The 19874-nt window shown below is 36.4% G+C and overlaps 1 protein-coding gene across 1 annotated transcript in view; it reads left to right on the top strand.

Moving 5' to 3' along the window:
• HFM1 (helicase for meiosis 1) overlaps positions 1 to 19874 on the top strand; it is a 91949-nt gene that overhangs the window by 62611 nt on the left and 9464 nt on the right. The window contains exons 30-33 of the mRNA XM_028513628.2: positions 7376 to 7456; positions 7699 to 7811; positions 12083 to 12162; positions 15117 to 15220. Of these exons, the coding sequence (XP_028369429.1) occupies positions 7376 to 7456; positions 7699 to 7811; positions 12083 to 12162; positions 15117 to 15220 (378 nt within the window). The remainder of the gene's footprint in view (positions 1 to 7375; positions 7457 to 7698; positions 7812 to 12082; positions 12163 to 15116; positions 15221 to 19874) is intronic.

The following is a 19874-nucleotide window of genomic DNA, read 5'->3' as shown; positions in this document are numbered from 1 at the left end:
TCTTTTTTTAAAAATTGAAAGACATAATTAAAAAAAAAGAAGACAACGTAGAATTATGACTGCACTAAGATAATATAAACTCAGAACTATAAGATAGCCATATTTTTCCAGGTATGGAAAGGATCCTAGATAGGTGGATGGTGGACAAGAAGAGTAAAGCAGACATACAGAAAGAAGCAAAGGGGAGAATGCTACAGCCAGAGTTCTGATGACTTTCCACTTCTTGCTTTCAGTCCCTCCTGATGCTTAGCTGCATTACTACCTTTGGATTCTGTGAGATATCTCTGTTCATGTAATGCATTTCAAAACCCTGCTTACCACTTGTTCTTAAAAATACCTTGAATAGTTTCTGTTACTTGCAACTATAGAAAAAAGTTGGGACGTTTATTATACTTCCTACTAGCATGAGCCTTTTATAAAGGTCAAAATTCCCCACATATTTAGCACAACACTGTGGAAAACAGATAAAAGATACTTCTTCTCAGACAACTGTTTTATTACATATGTGCACAGACACTTAAAATACACAATCATTGCAAATCTTATGAACATCCTGATGGTACAGTTCGGTTCTTATCTGCCAGTTAATATATCCGGAAATAAAGATACACAGTTATGCCTCTAAGTATAACATACGTACACAATCTGCATTACCTTTCTCAGTAACTGACACAATGAAGGGGTCAGATTTACTCTCCTAAGGCTGTGAAAACAAAATTTAGGCTTTCTCAAAACCAAATTTTAGTTTTTCTGACTTCTTGTTAGACCATGCTATTAAGTGATACAAACTGATATTTAGTTCAGAGAATATAGTTGCTAGATGGTTATTTCCAAATGTGTTTGCAAGTTCAATAAATATTTTAATATAATATATTGTCAAATTATAGGACTATCTATAAAACAAAAGCATGTACCTAAGTGTACATAATATAATTGTTATTTGTATGTTTTCTATAACTCTTTGAAAATGTTCTGTCAGCAGTAGTTTCTCATATATAGTAATAGTACAAGAGATAAGTTGTTTTTAGACTTTAGAAAAAATATTTCTGCTTTTTTAAAGATATGGCAACGCAAAAAATACTTTTTAGTTGCAAAAAAATTTAATATTTTTTCAGGCCAGTTCTTAATATGGAACAGTAGACATTTAACCTTCTTATCCTTTAAATGCATTCTCAATAAGAAGTATGGGCTTTGTTTAATTTGAAGAAAATTGATTTGACATTAATAGATTCATTTGCACTTTCTGTGCCAGCCAGAGTATGAAAATTTAATGTACTCAAAGAATGCAAGGATAAAACCAGTGCTCAAGCACTTTGGAAGTGTGCATATTTAAATGCTAGTCAAAAGGAAGTCTGCTTTTCTTTATATTCTTTAGTGTATATGTGCATTAAATTGAAAAATCAAGAACTCCAATTCATCAGTGTGATCCTTTTTTGATAAATAAAAAACAAAATTTTTGTATATTTCACAAAAAAATAAAAGAAGATGCTCTCATTTAAAAAGTAAAATCGTAATGTGCATAAATTTATGATTAACATAAATCAGGAACTGCAAAAATCTAAGTAAAACTCTTTTAGCAATATTAACTCCAGTAGCTTGTGCACAGAGCAAATTATTTAAATTTAAAATTAGGATGTGAGGCTAACTGTGTCTGGCTAGTTTCAGTTTTTTTCCTGAATTTTTTTAAGCAACTGACCCTTGCTCCAGCAGCAATTAATTGACACCCGTAAAGTAATTTTAAATATTTCTTTTAAGTATATTCCTAGGTGACAATGTGAATTTATTTTACTTTAAGTGTTTGGAACTGGGGGCTTTAAAAACATACTTTAATTATATGTAAATTAATATAATATGTGATAAACCATGAAAATGTATGAATTTCAGATTATGATAGTGATGGAATATGGAATCCCTTTACAATACACCTGAGAGTACAGCTTAGGTCAATTATTTCTGAGAAACTTATTTTTCCAATTATAAACTTCTGTAAGCTTATATTTGTTAATAAGACAAATTCAGACAATTCGAGGAACTTAGGGAGTAGGGTCAGAGCAGAGAGTTCATATTTCCTAAGTGCCATTTCTAACAAAATTATAGTAAAAAGATTTTTTCATTTAGGTAATATCCATATACTAGTATTTTATTACAATACTTGTATACAGCCTTAATTCCTGATAAGACTTGTTCATTTTTCCTTGAAGTTTTGGGGAGTTCCCAGAATCTATAAAATTAGAACCCCAGATCCTACTTAGTTTTCACCCTTGGGAACAAACGCGTGTAATCATTGTATGCCATCTTGTGGTAAAGTTTAGAGATGCAGCTGTTAGAAGTCTTTGGATTAAGGAACAAAGCAATTCCTTATCCCTGTAAAACAACAAGCAAGGCATTTCCTCCTTGTCTTCCCAACCCCAAAACAGTAGGTTCTTTTCCTAAATAAATGAAATATATTACCTGTGGAGAACTAAGGCAGCAGTATAACTAGGGAGACAGGATGGTTGAAAGATCAGGCTCTGGAATTAGACCTCTTGAATTAGAATTTCAAATTTGCTATTTATTATCTGCATAGTTTTGTGTGTATTACTAACCTCCATATGAATTAATTTTCTCCTATGTGAAATAGGGCTAGAATAGGACTGACTTAAACAACCACAGATGAAGAGACATTTGAAGAAAATCTGGATCATATGAAAGAAAGCCCCAAATAAGCAAACAGAAATTGAATGAAAGAGCAACAGGGTATTTCAGGAATGTAATAAAATGTAACATAAACTAATTAGTAATGTCAGAGAAATTAAAGATTAAATTGCAACCATAAAACAGAATAGGATGCCATGAAAACAAGCAATAACTAGACCAAGTAAAAGGAAATAAAAGCTATGATTGAAAAAAATAGCTTAGCTAGAGGGCCAGAACATAAAGTCATTACAATCTAAATGAAATCAAAGCAACAAGGAGACATAAAATAAAAGACAAAGGGGGGCAGTCTAGGAGTCTGATAGCTAACTAAGAAGTTTTCCATAAAAGGAGAAAAAACAAACCAGAAGACATAATTTGTAAAATTTTGTACACTTGAAACATAAGTCTGCACATCAAAAAGACAGTGCCAGTTAGGATAAATGACAGAAGATATACAAAGGAGGCATAATTACAATATTTCAGAACTCATGGCTAAAGAAAAAAATCATAAATGTTTCCAAGAAACAAAAACTAAAGTTGTGTTAGTTTTTGTATGAGCAACACTGGATGCTAGAAGACAATGGACTTAAAAAACCAGGGGAAATGATTCTGAACCCCATGTTCTGTACCCAGCCAAACTTTTAAGTCTGAAAGTGACGTAAAGATATCTTAATACATTCAAGGATTCAGAAAGTTTAACTGTCACACATTCTTTCTTAGGCAGTTTAGGGATGAACACAATAAAACAAAACAGTCAACCAGGAAAGGAAAAGTCAAAGAATCCAGGAATAGTGGGTTCAGTCCAGGAGTTGAATGAAAGGAAATTCCAGGGAGACACCTATAAAACAGGCCTAGATTGTGTTAGAAGGAGGACAGGGAACTCAAGGAAGGTGATATCTATGAAGGGAGAATAAATGGGTGAAGTGTTTCCATATATTTGTCCTTTTGAAATAGTGAATGAATTTAAGGTAGGTATTGCTGGACTAAAAGGACGGCAATGCAACTTAAGGGACAACAGTATGCTGCTCAAGAAAGAAAAGCACTCCCCTTGATTGTCCGTAAAATATATTTTTTACCTTCTATATATCTCTCAAATCAGTCTATTCCTTTTGACTCTACTTCTCCCTCCACCTAGACTGAGTTACTTTCACTTTCTTGTATAAACAACTGCAGTAGCTTCTAACTAGTTTTCTCCTATTTATTTATCTTTCAATTACAGTTTACATTCAATATTATTCTGTATTAGTTTCAGATGTACAGTAGAGTGGTTAAACAATTACATACTTTACAGAGTGGTCCTTCCAATACTTCCACTACCCACCTGGCCCCCACGCAGTTATTACAATATTAGTGACTGTATTCTCTATGTTGTAATTCACATTTCTGTGACTATTCTGTAACTACCAATTTGTACTTCTTAATCTCTTCACCCTTTTCAACTAGCCCACCAACCTATCTCCCATCTGTCAGCTGTCAGTCTGTTCTTTGTACTATCAATCTGTTTCTATTTTATTTGTTTATTTTGTTCTTTAGATTTCACATATAAGTTAACTAGTTTTCTTGCATCCACTCTGACCCCTTTCAAATCCATTTTCCTTAGTATACTCCATAGATTGATTTTTTAAAATGCAAATTCATTCAATTATGTCCCTTCTTTTGTTAAAACACTTCAGTGGCTCCCCATAGCTTTTACAATAAAAGATCCAAACCATTAGCAGGTTCCATACTGTCACGTGGTCAGTCAGTCTGTATGTAGCAGTGGGGTAGCTAACCTCCACAGAACTGGCTATTTAAGAACACAAGAGACCCAAATGGATTTAGATAGTTTATTACTTGCACAGACAGCAAAACAAGACCAGTGTGGTATCCACTGCTTGCTGGAGGGGCCAGATGATGCGAATGGTGGGTTACTTTGTTTTTGAGGAATCAACTCCAGGTTGTAGCTAGCTGTTTCATAGCCTGCAGCCCTACCTGGAAGGGGCAAGGTGAAAAGTCCTATACCTTACTGGAACCAGGGGGCAAATGAGAAACTTGTGGCAGCCACATGCAAGATAGGGAGCCTCCTGGAGGATAAAGAGGCAGATGAGAAATTGCCTTTAACTTCTCACAAGACTGCCTATCCTGACATGTCCCAAGGAGAATCACAAGGCATTCTGTAAGTAGTTGAGGCTTCCCTACATGGCTTGTGTGGAGACATGCAATGGCCAGAGTGCCCTACAAACATAGGCCAGCCTTTCTACCACTACCGCCTCATCTTGTACACTCAGTTGTTGAACATCAACCACACTGACGTTTCAGTTTCTCAGTGCTTTCTCTTGTCATAGAGCCCTTGGGTATGCTACTCCCTCTGCCTGGAACACTTTTCTACCTCTTTTCCTTGTTAACCCCAACTCTTACTCCTCAGCCCAGTTGTCACTTCCTAGGGAACTGTGTTATCAAATAGCAGTGTACCTCTCTTTTATAGCACTCAAAACAAGTTTAATTTTATAATTACAGTAGAATCTTTAATTCATGTAATAGTAGAGATTAATTTATCACTTAATTTTAAAGTGCTTACACATACTTAATTGTATCTTTTTATCTCTGTGAGGTAAACAAAACAGGTATTATTTTTAATCTCTGTTTTTCACAGACAAGAGCCCATGTTAAGAACTTGTGTTTTCTTACTCTAGTTTAGGGTGCTCTATACTTTTCCACTGTGGTATTCCTGTAAATACATTAAATATAAGACAGCATACAGGAAGCAGAGAGGGACAAAGAATATGCCATAGCAGCTCAAAGGATAGAGAAGTCGCTTCCAGATGGGGTGATTAGGATAGATCTCCATAAATTCTGATAGACAAGGAAGTGCAAGTCTTTGAAGACAAGAGGTAATATCAAGGGTACGATCATAGAAAGGCTTGAGACTGAATAATGGCAAGTGAATGTGTTTTGGTGGATGTAAGGTTAGTACAGGTGCTGGAAAGGAAGGCTAGAATTATATTATGGAGGACCTTCAATAAAGAATTAATTTCGTTGGCAGCAGGAAGTAGCTAATGTTTCTAAGTGGACAAATGATCTGATCAGAGTTGAACTTGATGTAGATTAATGAAATAACAGAACATAGAATAAATTGTAGCATTGTGGGACTAGATTAAAGGAAATAGGGTAACTAAATGAGAGATGAGATTATGATCTGGGCAAAACTTTGCAAGCCATGGCCCACCTTGTAAAGTGTTAATGTCAAAACTTTTCATCCAGGGATGCTGGAAGCACACCTGGATCTGAGGAAAGTTAGGTATTGGAAAGCACAGCACTGGCAGAACTGTGAGTCATCTCAGGGAGTTGAGAGGAGCTTATCTGAGGATTTCAGCTTGAGCTGGGTTATTCATAGGAGCATTTAGAGAAAGCAGAGGTGAGTTCTGGATTGGGTGCTCTCAGAAAATGGAGTATTGGATATTTTGGTATATTTTATCTTGGAGATGGGAAGATGAAATAGTAGTCATTTGTGTTAGCCAGAAGAGGGAGACGTTTAGTTACTTTTCTGGTTCTTGAGTGTCCTTATCTCTAGTTTCGGAATTGTACAGTAGTCTTATCTCTGTCTTCTATAGTCACAGTGGCCTTATCTGTCTATTGTTTATATTATTCCAAACTTGTTTATGTTCAGCTGGGAACACTGTTGTTCAGCTGTTAGCTTCCATTTGCCAGGAAAATTACTTAATCAGTACCAAATACATTGATCTGCTTAGCCCTCAAGGTGTCTAGCCAGTTGCCTCATATGGTGAGCAGGTCATCCATTTAACCCAGGGTGCTATACATACACAGTATTATCCTTGTCTAGATGTGCCATGCTTTAAGAAAGGTTGATGGAGCAGAGATACTGAAAATGAAGAGTAAAAGACCAAGAAAGGTTAAAGGTTTCAAAGCTTTTCACTGTCTACATTTCTAGTCATTTAAAATCCATGCTTCAGCAAAAATAAACTAATTTCCGTTTCTACCATCTGTCATGTGCTGCCTTTGGATATTATGCCCTTAGCCTGGAACATTATCCCCTGATCCCCTTCTCACGTATACATCCTGTCTGTCCTTCCAGGACCAGTTCATATGTTTCTCCTTCCTCCTTGATACTAGTGAGAGCTAAGATCAAAGAGCCTATTTAAAATATAATTAATGAATAAATTACATATTCAGATATTTTAATTCTAGCTTTGGGGATCAAGTTGGAAGCAATCTCTCCTTTCTATGAATTTATACAGCAAATGCATTATACCCCTAAGATACTAATTTCTAACATTTATTAAATATGTAGTACTCTGTCTCCTAGCAGCTATCAATGACACCATCAAAATGCCATGAAGTTTGCATCTTTCCTAGCTCTTGTGGCTTAAGTATAAAGCAGCAAAAAACTTTCAAAACTCCACCCTTATTCTTACCTCATTCGGGACAAGAAGTACAAGTTACTGTGTCAGGGGTGCTAACAAAAGCTTATAGGTGGCTCAGTGTTCCTTGTGGAAACCTGAGTTGGGGCCAACAATGGGACAGGGACTAACTTATCAGAACTATCTTTTAAAAAATTACATATTAAGTGGGTTAATATTGGAGGAAATGTGAAAATCATAATCTTCTTTTACTGGCTGAAAGAAAAAAGATGATATAAATTAATTATATTTAAGTATAATAATAAATGTGGTAAAAATAGATCTATCTTATATTAATTTAGGAATGACTACTCGCAAAAAACCTGGAAACCGAGACTGCAACCATCACTGTAAAAATAAACAGACGTGTGGACATGACTGCTGTAAGTTATATAAAACAAGTGTATCTCAGGTTTTAAAAATTGGAAGGTCTTTGATAAATAATAATTATATTCTAAATATCTATGTGTGATATTTATATTATGTAGCTTATAACAAATAATTTTCTTTCTTTTGTGAGAAACATGAAAAAAGTAAATATTAGATTAGAAATTTTAAAGAAATTTGGTTTTGTATGAACAATAGCTAAAGTATAACCTAAAGAATCTAGAATTTCTTTTCATAGGTAAAACTGGAGTGGCACAGAAATCAGAAATGAAAGGGCCAACAATTTCTTCATATTTATCGGATTTAAGAAACAGAAATGCTTCATCTCTTCCTCCAGTTAAACGTCTCAAGGTTAGTTTTAATAATATTTATCCCTTGTTCTGTAATTAAATGTATGTGAATATTCCTTTGTTGGGTCTCAATTAGGTAGACATCAACAGTGTACTTTAGGTCTTGACTAGGAATATGACCATTAGGTATGATAGTGTTTCTAAAGGAAAAGGTGTTATAGTTCTTTTTTTAAAATATATTTTATTGATATGCTATTACAGTTGTCCCATTTCCCCGTCTTCATTCCCCTTCACATCCTCTCCCACCCACATTCCCCCTGCTTTAGCTCATGTCCATGTGTCATAAGTTCTTTAGCTTCTACATTTCCCATACTATTCTTACCCTCCCCCTGTCTATCTTCTACCTACCATCTATGCTACTTACTCTCTGTACCTTTTCTCCCTCTCTCCTCCTCCCACTCCCCTGTTGCTAACCCTTCATGTGATCTCAATTTCTGTGGTTCTGTTCCTGTTCTACTTGTTTGCTTAGTTTGTCTTGGTTTTGTTTTAGGTGTGGTTGTTAATAATTGTGAGTTTGTTGTCATTTTACTATACATTTTTTTATCTTCTTTTCTTAGATATGTCTCTTTAACATTTCATAAAATAAGGGCTTGGTGATGATGAACTCCTTTAACTTGACCTTATCTGAGAAGCACTTTATCTGCTCTTCCATTCCAAATGAAAGCTTTGCTGGATAGAGCAATCTGGGTTGCAGGTCCTTGCCTTTCATGACTTGGAATACTTCTTTCCAGCCCCTTCTTGCCTGTAAGGTCTGTTTTGAGAAATCAGCTGACAGTCTGATGGGAACTCCTTTGTAGGTTACTGTCTCCTTATCTCTTGCTGCCTCTAGGATTCTCTCCTTCATTTTTACCTCGGCTAATGTAATTATGATGTGCCTTGGTGTGTTCCTCCTTGGGTCCAACTTCTTTGGGACTCTCTGAGCTTCCTGGGATTCCTGGAAGTCTATTTCCTTTGACAGATTGGGGAAGTTCTCCTTCATTATTTGTTCAAATAACTTTTCAACTTCTTGCTCTTCCTCTTCTCCTCCGGGTACCCCTATAATTCAGATGTTGGAACATTTAAAGATGTCCTGGAGGTTCCTAAGTCTCTCCTCATTTTTTTGAATTCTTATTTCTTCATTCTGTTCTGGTTGAATATTTCTTTCTTCCTTCTGGTCCACACTGTTGATTTGAGTCCCAGTTTCCTTCCTTTCACTGTTGGTTCCCTGTACCTTTTTTTTTTATTTCACTTAGTGTAGCCTTCATTTTTTCATCTAACTTGTGACCAAATTCAGCCAATTCTGTGATCATCCTGATTACCGGTGTTTTGAACTGTACATCTGATAGGTTGGCTATCTCTTGGTTGCTTAATTATATTTGCTGTGGAGCTTTGATATGTTCTTTTGTTTGGGCCATTTTGTGTGTGTGTGTTGTCGTGACTGTTTTGTAGTGAGGGGCAGAGCCTTAGGTGTTCACCAGGGTGGGCAACCCAGTCTCTGGGTTGTGATGCTGTATGTGGGGGTGGGGTCCAAGAGGAAACAGTGGCACTTGCTCTGCTCTCTGTAGGATTTCAGTCCCTTCCACCACTTCCCCCAAGCAATCTGGGCCCTTCTGGTGCTGATTCCTAGGTGAGTGGGCTTATGTATATTCTAGGACCCTGTGGGTCTTTCCAACGAACTCTCCTGTGAGGATGGGAGTCTCTCCCACTGCCTCAACCTCCTCGGGTGTTTTGAATCAGTGATTGAGGATTTATTTTCCCACGCTTGGACCCTGGGTTGCCTGGTCTGTCTCGCTCCCCAGTTTTGCCTGGTTTATCTGTGTATGAATGTGGGACCACCCGGTCAGCCAGCCACCTTGCATGCAGTGCCTCACTTCACAGTTGCCACTTCACTGGGTCTGCCCATTGCCACCCGCACCCAGGGTCTGCCCATTGCCGTCTTGTGCTCCTGGAGTGCCTTGCATACCTGTTGCCACCGCTTTTTATGCTGAGACCCCTCTCCCTTCTCTGCTCGCCATTCGTACTGGTCTGGATGAATGTGTCTATTTTAACTCCTTGGTTGTCTGACTTCTATACAGTTTCATTTGCTGTCAGTTCTGGTTGTTATTTTGTTTCTAAATTGTTGTTGTCCTTATTTTGGTTGTGGGAGGAGGCACAGTGTGTCTACCTATGCCTCCATCTTGGCCGGAAGAAAAAATGTTATAGTTCTTAATAATCAATCTGTAAATCCACTTTTGGGACATTTTTACAGCCACTTCCCTCATTTGCTTCCCCCTCCCCCCGCCCCAGAAAAGGGAAATAAAGAGGGATATGTAGCTTGACTTGGTTCAGCAACTGAAACTAGACACTCTTGCCCTTCCCTGGCTCCATCTGTGCTGTCCTGGGCTGGGAAGTCTGAAGTTGATTTTGATTCATGTACCTAGATAAGTACTGAGCAAGAGCCTCCCTTCCAAGTAATAAAGAAATGGGAGTTCCTAGTCTTTGATAAGGCTAGTCATGACAGACTTAGCCTAAGCCTAATTCATCGTATCCAGGGCAAAATAGTGGATCAGGCCACAGAACAAAGCCAAAAAAATGGCAGAATGGCAATTTCTTTTCTAGGGCTTATATAAGAATGAAGAGTCTAAGTCATGAGGCTAAAATAAGGGGAATATTGGAAAACGAAGAAATGTGCAGTTTAAAATGACTACCATCTGAGATAATTTTTAGCAATTCAAGCTTTTGCTTTTTTCCTTTCTTCCATATTTATCTTATATTAGTTTTTTTCTTTTTGTACTCATTGAGCACCAAGAATATGCCAAGCACTATAATAGGTGCTAAGATACAGTGATGAATAAGACAGTTTTAGTCCCAGTTCTCATAGAGCTTATAATTGAGTGAAAGATACAAAAAAGTAAATAAGCTTTTTCAGTATAGTGTGATAAGTGATTCTGTGGCAGAAGTGTAAGATAACTTGAACTTGGATAGAAAGTATACTCACTCCACATTTGGTAGGCCAGGAAAGGACTCCTAATAAACATGACCAAGACCTAAAGGATATATAGGCATAAGCCAAGTATGAAGAACTGGGCAGAGGTGGGTTGAATGGTGGTAGAGAGGGATAGAGAAGTATTTCATAATAGAGAATATACAGTATTCCAGAGCTGAGAAAGAGATAGATATCTCTTTCATTAAAAAACTGAAGCAATACAGTATGTCTGGACTTTGATTACAAGTAGGGGGTATGGTGGTGGAGAGAGATGAAGCTAGAAAAGTAAGTGGAAGCTAGATCATGAACATCTATGTGATATTTTAAGGATTTTGACTTTATTCTGGAAGTATTGGGAAGTCACTGAAGGGCTTTAATCAGTGACATAATCACAGTTGCATTAATAAAGTTCATTATGTATGTAATGTAGAGAATGGATACAGGGCTGTCCAACCCATGGCCTGTGGGCCACATGCGGCCCAGGATGGCTATGAATGTGGTCCAACACAAAATTGTAAATTTACTTAAAATTTTTCTTTTTGCTCATCAGTTTTTGTTAGTGTTTGTGCATTTAATGTGTGGCCCAAGACAATTCCTTCTTCCAGTGTGGCCCAGAGACACCAAAAGGTTGGACACCCTTGGCAGAGGATGATACAAAAGGAACACAATGAAACATTAGAAGGGGTTTTGCAATAATGCAGGCAAGTTGATGGCCTAGTCTAGTGTAGCAGTAGAGAGAAGTTTAAAAATATTTTCCATAGATAGAATCAACTAGCTTAGTATTTATGAGGGGTGACTTAGAAGGAGTAGTTAAAGACCATGCCTAGCTTTTGGGCTTAAGCATCTGGGGAAAAAGTAGGGCCTCACTCAGGTAGGAACTCTAAAGGAAAAGCAAGCTTGGTGGTGTTGAGACAAGCTAAGTTCTATTTGGGAAATACTGAACTAGAGGCCTGGTTCTGTATGAGGTGTCTGACTAAAGTTGTTTCACAGACAGCTATATGTAACTTTGAAAATCAGGAGAGATAGCTATTCTAGAAATACAGATTTGAGAGTCATTCCCATGTGGATGATCATTGAAGCTATGGGAGGAGATGAAATCTTTGATTAAGAATGTATAGAGTGAGAAGAAGACCTGTTAAAGAACCTTGAAGAATATCTACATTTAAGAAGCGCCTAAGAAGGAAACTTGAGTTGAGAACTATCTTGAGTTTCTCATAATTCTTTGGCTTTTGGACTTTATATACCAGCAGGAATTTTGCTGTTTGACATATTTATTAAAAGGTATTGATGTAAAATTGGTAGCTGAACTTGTATTTTTTCATTAATAGATGCAAATGAGTAAATCTCAAAGTATGGACCTCAAGGATTTCTGTTTTACTCCAAAAGCTTCTCCTTCTAATATATCAAGGTACAGTTATAATGTTAATATCTGTGGTAAAATATTCATCATAAACTCTCTGTTCCTCCAAATAGTCATTTATTCAGAGAAAGATGGTTACTAGCTACCTTCAAATCACAGTAATCATTTAGTTCCATAATGAAGTAATGACATCATAATAGTGTTGTTATCTTTTATACCCTAAACTTACTTAGAACTCTATGGTTATAGAATACTTTGAATAATACTTTATTGAATAATCTCTGCCTTGGGAAACTACCCATCCTATATGTCATTCCATCAGGCTCCCTCTGCCTTCTAAACTTAACAGGTGACAAGAATATACTTTAAAAAGAGAATTCATGTTGGTGTACAAAGTCTAGTCCTTTCCATTTAGGGGCCTACTCTATTTTAATAATATCTCAGATTTATAAAATATGTTATAATGAAAACTTTTTACATTTATATATTATATCTTTGCCCTTAACAATAAAGGGCTCATAAAATGGGGTATTTTATCCCATTTTATAGATAAAATAACTGAAGCTCATATTCATAGTGAATAAGCAAAAGGTCATATATGATAAATCAGTTCTTTACCTATAATATGATGGCTAGAAGACAATCATATGTGTCATTTCCTTTCCAGATAAGGGCATTTTATATGCAGGGATGACATTTAACTACCTAATTCATTCAGAAAAGCCACTGACAAATCAGAACATATGCCAGCACTACTTCAAGAGATCCTAGCTTTTGTTTATCTAATAGCAAGTAGCATTGGCAATAGATTTTTGAAGCTATACACAGATAGCAGGTATCTATGTGTTGGGGATATATAAAGATGACTAAGTGTTGCTTTCAATAAACACCTGTATTTTTACCCTTCACTATTCAGGCTTGTATAATTTATCATAAAAGTATTGAGTGAATGAACCATACTTCTTTTCATTTATATGAATAAGTAATTTTCAGGACTTCCGGCCAAGATGGAGGTGTAGGTAGACACACTGCATCCTCACACAACCAAAAGAAGGACAACAAATTTAAAAACAGAAAACAACCAGAACTGACAGAAAATCAAACTGTATGGAAGTCCGACAACCAAGGAGTTAAAGAAGAAACATTCATCCAGACCTGTAGGAGGGGCAGAGATAGGCAGCCAGGTGGAGAAGACTCATAGCAAAGCAGCAGCTGGTGGACCTGGAGAGGTGGCAGAAATGCAAACTAGGCAGTCCCACAGTCGCACGCAGATAAATTGGGAGGAACATCTGGGGAGCAAGACAGACCACACAACCCAGGGTTTCAGTTCAGGGAAATAAAGCCTCAAACCTCTGATTAAAAATGCCCATGGGGGTTGAGGCAGCAGCAGGAGAAACTCCCAGCCCCACAGGAGTTGTTGCAGAGACCCACAGGGCCCTAGAATGTACCCAAACCCACCCACCTGGGAATCAGCACCAGAAGGGCTCAATTTGCTTGTGGATAGTGGGGAAGTGACTGAAAACCATCAGAGAGCGAAGCAAGTGCCATTGTTCCTTCTTAAACCCCTTCCCGACAAAGAGCGTCACAACAAAGCAACATGGGTTACCCCACCCTCATGAACACCTAAGGCTCTACCCCTCACTACATAATAGGCACATCAAGACAAAAAAAGAAAAATGACCCAAATGGAAGAACAGATCAAAGCTCCAGAAAAAATATGACTAAGCAACAAAGATAGCCAACCTATCAGATGCACAGTTCAAAACACCGGTAATAGGATGATCACAGAATTGGCTGAATTTGGTCGCAAATTAGATGAAAAAATGAAGGCTATGCTAAGTGAAATTAAAAAAAATGTACAGGGAACCAACAGTGAAAGGAAGGAAACTGGGACTCAAATCAACAGTGTGGACCAGAAGGAAGAAAGAAATATTCAACCAGAACAGAATGAAGAAATAAGAATTCAAAAAAATGAGGAGAGACTTAGGAACCTCCAGGACATCTTTAAACTTTCCAACATCGGAATCATAAGGGTACCCGGAGGAGAAGAGGAAGAGCAAGAAGTTGAAAAGTTATTTGAACAAATAATGAAGGAGAACTTCCCCAATCTGTCAAAGGAAATAGACTTCCAGGAATCCCAGGAAGCTCAGAGAGTCCCAAAGAAGTTGGACCCAAGGAGGAACACTCCAAGGCACATCATAATTACATTACCCAAGATTAAAGATAAGGAGAGAACCTTAAGAGCAGCAAGAGAAAAAAAGAGAGTTACCTACAAAAGAGTTCCTATCAGACTGTCAGCTGATTTCTCAAAAGAGATCTTACAGGCAAGAAGGGGCTGGAAAGAAGTATTCCATGTTATGAAAGGCAAGGACCTACATCCAAGATTGCTTTATCCAGCAAAGCTTTCATTTAGAATGGAAGGGCAGATAAAGTACTTCTCAGATAAGGTCAAGTTAAAGGAGTTCATCATCACCAAGCCCTTATTATGTGAAATGTTAAAGGGATTTATCTAAGAAAAAGATCAACACTATGAACAGTAAAATGACCACAATAGTCACAGTTATTAACAACCAAACCTAAAACAAAAACAAAAACTAAGCAAACAAGTAGAATAGGAACAGAATCACAGAAATGGAGATCACATGGAGGTTTATCAGTGGGGGAGTGAGTGGGGAGAGGGGGGGAAAAGGTAGAGAATAAGTAGCATAAATGGTAGGTAGAAGATAGACAGGGGGAGGTTAAGAATAGTATAGGAGCCAAAGAACTTATGTAGGAGCCAAAGAACTTATATGTACAACCCATGGACATGAACTAAAGCAAGGGGAATGTGTGGGAGGGGGTATGCAGGGTAGAGGGGAATAAACGGGGGAAATGGGACAACTGTAATAGCAGAATTGATAAAACATTAAAAAATAAAAAATACATGAATAAGTAATTTTCAAAGTCAAATTAATTTTATTATTTTCTTTAAAATTTTCATGGTTCTGTTTATCTTTTCAAAGGTCAGAATACTTAAACATACCTCAATTATCTATCATGGAGGAGAGGAATCAGCATGAAATCTGTGCGAATGCTCACCCAGAAATATCTGAATATCAAGACCAAGGTAAATTATCATTAATATTGACGTGAGAGAAAACATGGTATATCAGTATTTTAGATTGACAAAGAATGTGTTTGAAAAATCAACATCTGAAATCATGTTTAAAATTTGGCAAGATTTTTCTCTTGAGTTATTGAACCAATTTCAAATTCTTTGGATCTGTTATTTCAGATGGTCTTACCATGTCTGTCAGATTTTTAAAAAACAATACATAGTGTTGACTTTTAATTTAAAGATAAATTAAAGGCAAAGTTGAGGAAAAGTTGAGATAAGGCATCTCTGGGTACAAAAGGCATTAAAATGATGAACTATTATTTTTACATATCTTTAGAATTATTTAAAATAATTTTATGTTTATAAGATTAGTCCAATTTTACAAAATAGTTGTGTGACCTTGGGAAAATTATTTAAGTTCTTTGGGCCATATCTTAAAATTAAGAGATTAAGTAGGGTGACCTTTAATATCTCTAAAGCCTATGATTCTTGTAATTTCTATGACATCAAATAAGAATATAACCTAGTTTGTAGGATATAGCTGTTATGTAATCTAGGTTTGTTTTTTATCTGTATCTGTAATTAAATTAATGAAATAATAGTACATATAAGTTTTTGAACCTTGTGCCTCATTCATCATAGTCTGGATCCTGCCATTAACAACATCATTTCTAAGGGCCACATTATTAACCAGTCTGTTAAAATGTGTGAGAAATAATCTGGGCCATAGAGCTGTTTGTTCAAGTTCCTATATGTAGAAATGGCAAGCTTGGGGTTTTCTGAAAATAATTTCATGTGTGTAGACTTGACATCTATTGCTATGATTTCCTTCAAGCTATTTATGCTTCTTCTAGCCATAATTCAGGATCTTAGGTAGGCAAGGGCTAGAGTACCCACCACTTCTTATGACACTGTGGTAGCCATTAGGCCCAATATAAGATCAAGAAAAGTCCTGTAATCTCCCTTAGAGTATCAGAGCATTTATCCAACTTGTCCAAAGCCTGAATGTCATTACAACATGCATAGAAGACACAAGATTGTCAACCTTCATTTTTTATCTCCCTTCAACCCACAGCCCTCTGACTGTCTTCTTGTACTGCTGGCTCCACCCTGCCCCTCTCCATACCAGAGTTTATCCTTCCCTCTACTTATTTCATATTGTTTTTACAGAGTATTTCTACTTGTATTTCTTTTCTACCCACTACTGCAAATCCAATTTACATTATGATACAAAAGTCTCATCATGATACTTTAACCCCCAGTGATACCCGTTTCCCTGCTTTGCTTAATGAGCCCCCTTTTTTTTGAAAGAAGGATCTGTATAGTATATTCTAGCTCTGCCATTTAGTAGTTGGGTAACATTTCATAGTATACTTACCAAATTTGTCTGGATACCCTCATCTGGTTATATTTTAGGAATCTTGGGATTAAATTAGATAATGTATATAAAACTCTTAGCATAGTATTTGGTACTATTAGTAGTAGTAATTTAGTAATTGTGTATATCATACTTTTCACAATTATTAGTTTTTGGTGACAAAACACACTATAAATGTATACAAATACTGCTCTTAAGAATGTTTTTGAAAAAAAAATAGCAAGTTTTATTATCTGTGTTCCAATCTCAAGAAGGGATGAGAAAATATCAGAAATTAAGAAAAAGCATGTTGAATCATAAAATTTTAGTTGTAAGTTACCTTTGTGCAATTTCTCATTTTACAGTGAAAGAATCCAAAACTTGGAGAGATTAAATGACCTGCCCAAAATCATATATCTTCAATAGCAGAGCCAGAATAGAGTCCATATCTCTTGATTCCCAGGCCAATGCCATTTCAATAAAATGAAATTGACTTTTGGTTACCAGTTGAGAATTGAAAGTTAACCAATAGTATATGACCTCTCAACTTTTCACCCCACAGCTATATATTTCTGTCTCTGTGCTCATCCTAAACTTTCTATTTGTCTCAAAAGAAGAATGATCTTCTTTTCAAGGTTTATCTCTCCATCTGTGATCTTAATCTTTCTAACTCTGTCTCCCCTGGGTCTTTGGAGACCATTTATCCCTCTCCTTTTTCCCACTTTTTTTCAAGCTCTCTCCACTGTTGTCTGTTTTTCTTCAGCATATAAATATGCTCAAGTCTCTTTCTTCTTCAGCTCCATGTTCCCATCTTACTAGGTATGGCCTTTTTGATTGTAAGGGACAGAAATTCTACTCAAAGTGACTTAGCACAAAAAAGGAAACTGTCTCATGTAAACTGAAAAGTTCAGACAGGTATCTCACTTTGATCTTGCTAGATTCAGGTGGCATTCAAATGATCTCATCATTCCTCTGGTTTTCTCTCATTTTTTAAAAAAGATATCCTGGTTACTAATTGGCTTTATTTTTTAAACAGGATTTCTTGCACAGCAGTGATTTCTCAAATCACATTTTTCCAATTTAATAGCTTCAGTAGAAAAATACAGCCTTTCCTGTTAGCTTTGGCAGGCCAAAGTTCATTCTGCTTGGCCTTATTTGAGTCTTGTATTTATTTTTTAAGCAATCTCTGTACCCTGAAGACTGGGTTGTGTGCTTTACCCATGTAGCCCTGGGGAAGCCAGGATACCATGAATGACATCCTCACCAGGATCATCTGGAATGTTGGATACAGTTTCCTCTTAGCACAAGGAAGATACTCTTACTTAAAAAGAAGGGAAAGCATACCAAGCAGACAAAAAACAGAATCACTAGTCTTTATACCCACTATCTTTGTCTTTCCCATCGAAGCAAAAATTCTTGAAAGAGCAATTGATACTGTGCTCCCTTTCTTACCTGCCTATCACTCTTTGTACACATTTAGTGACTTCCTAAGTGCTGAATTCAGTAAACTCTTTTCAACTTTTATTTTCTTTGAGTTTTGTAGTATTTGACACATTTGTTGTTTTTTTTCCATTTGGAAATCACTTCTTTGGTTTCAATTAAGCCACTCAATTGGGTTTCCTACTACTTCAGGAACTGGTTGGGCTCTTCTTCCTGTTGATATTGCAGTAGGACTCTATTTTTGCTTCTTTATTCTTCTCACTTTATAAACTTTTCTTAGGCAATGTCACCTAAGCCCATGTAGTCAATTACTAACTGTATTTGGGTGATTTCTAAATCTGTACTCCCATCTAGATCTTTCTATCACCTGACCCATCTACACACAATCACCTTTCTGGGCATATCCACCTAAGAAATCGTGTGTCAGCATCTGAACTCTTTTTTTCCATTTTTCTTTATCCCTCATGCTCCTTTTCTTTTTTTCTTGGGTGAGTGAAAGAACCCTCTTCTTTTCCAAGCTGCTAAAGGCAGAAAGGAATCAGCCTAAATATCTTACCTCACATGTAATTAATCACCAAGTCCTATGTATTTTACTACCTAAATATCTCTATATCTATTCTTTCCTCTCTATTTCTTCTGTCAATACTCTTATCTTAGGCATTCATTGTCTCTCACTTATTACAGAGGCTTTCTTACTTTTTCCTTTGCTTCCAGTCTCATCCTCTAGTCCGTAAATATTCTGAGTAATCTAACAGGCATACCTGGTCATGGAAGCCCCTTGCTAAAATCTTTTCAATGGTTATTCATTGCCTGTAAGAAAAATAAAGTAAATTCCTTAACATGCCAAACAAACTTCAACACAATTTTGCTCTTAACTGTCTGCACAGTCTCAATAGGCCCTGTCTTTTCCTTCTACTTTGTGTTCCAGAAATCATGAAAATGTGCACCTCTCCGAACATTCTCTCCTCTGTCATACTGCTTTGCCTTTCACATGCTGTTCTTGCTTCATGGAATATCTTGACTTTCCTTCTTGCCCTGCTCCACAATCACACATTTCTATCAAGCTGAAATTCCAATGTTACCATTTCCCCCCATTACATCTGAAAGATATTTATTCTGACTTCCATTGTAGGTTTAGGTCCTGTTCCCTTTGAATTCCCTTTGCACTTTGTACATACTTCTAGCTTTAGTACATATTATTGTATATTGTGGTTGTATATCAATGTGCAAAAGTAGAATTATGTGAACAGAGGTTGTAGGTGCAACTGAAGGATAAAGTAGGATTTGGATGGGTGAAGAAGAGGATAGAAAATATTTGCAGTGGAGGAAATTTAGCAGTGATTGAAGCAAACTTATACTGGCTTGTGAAAGATTTTTATTAAATTTTGGGGAATCTTTCAACTATTATTAAAAGTTTAATTATGTAAACTTTCAATTCAATAAAATATTAAAGCAAAGGCTATAAATATTCAAAATGAATCATTTCCTATTCTACTAAATTTTATTATCTGTGTTCTTGAGATTATTTGCATCTATATTTGTATCCACATAGTAGAAACACTGGACAGTGAGGAACAGTTATGCATTTCTTCTCAACTTTGTACCCAGTGATGTCATATTGATAGTTTAAAATCAACCACAGTGGAAGTATTTATAATGTGGAAATCAGCAAACACTACAAATTAAGGCTTGATTATTGTTTTATTTATTGTTTAGACTTAAGAAGATGATGAAGAAAATGTTAATAGTACAGATTAAGTTTAACAGTGTATTGTGTCTGTAGCCATTATATTGTGAATAGCACACAAAAACTGAAAACTATTACCTAATTCTGCAAAGAAGTTGCCTAAGTGAGTAGATGAATGG

The sequence above is a fragment of the Phyllostomus discolor genome, chromosome 5, assembly GCF_004126475.2.
Source record: "Phyllostomus discolor isolate MPI-MPIP mPhyDis1 chromosome 5, mPhyDis1.pri.v3, whole genome shotgun sequence".
Taxonomy (NCBI): Eukaryota; Metazoa; Chordata; class Mammalia; order Chiroptera; family Phyllostomidae; genus Phyllostomus; species Phyllostomus discolor.
This window is presented reverse-complemented; position numbering and strand designations above follow the sequence as displayed.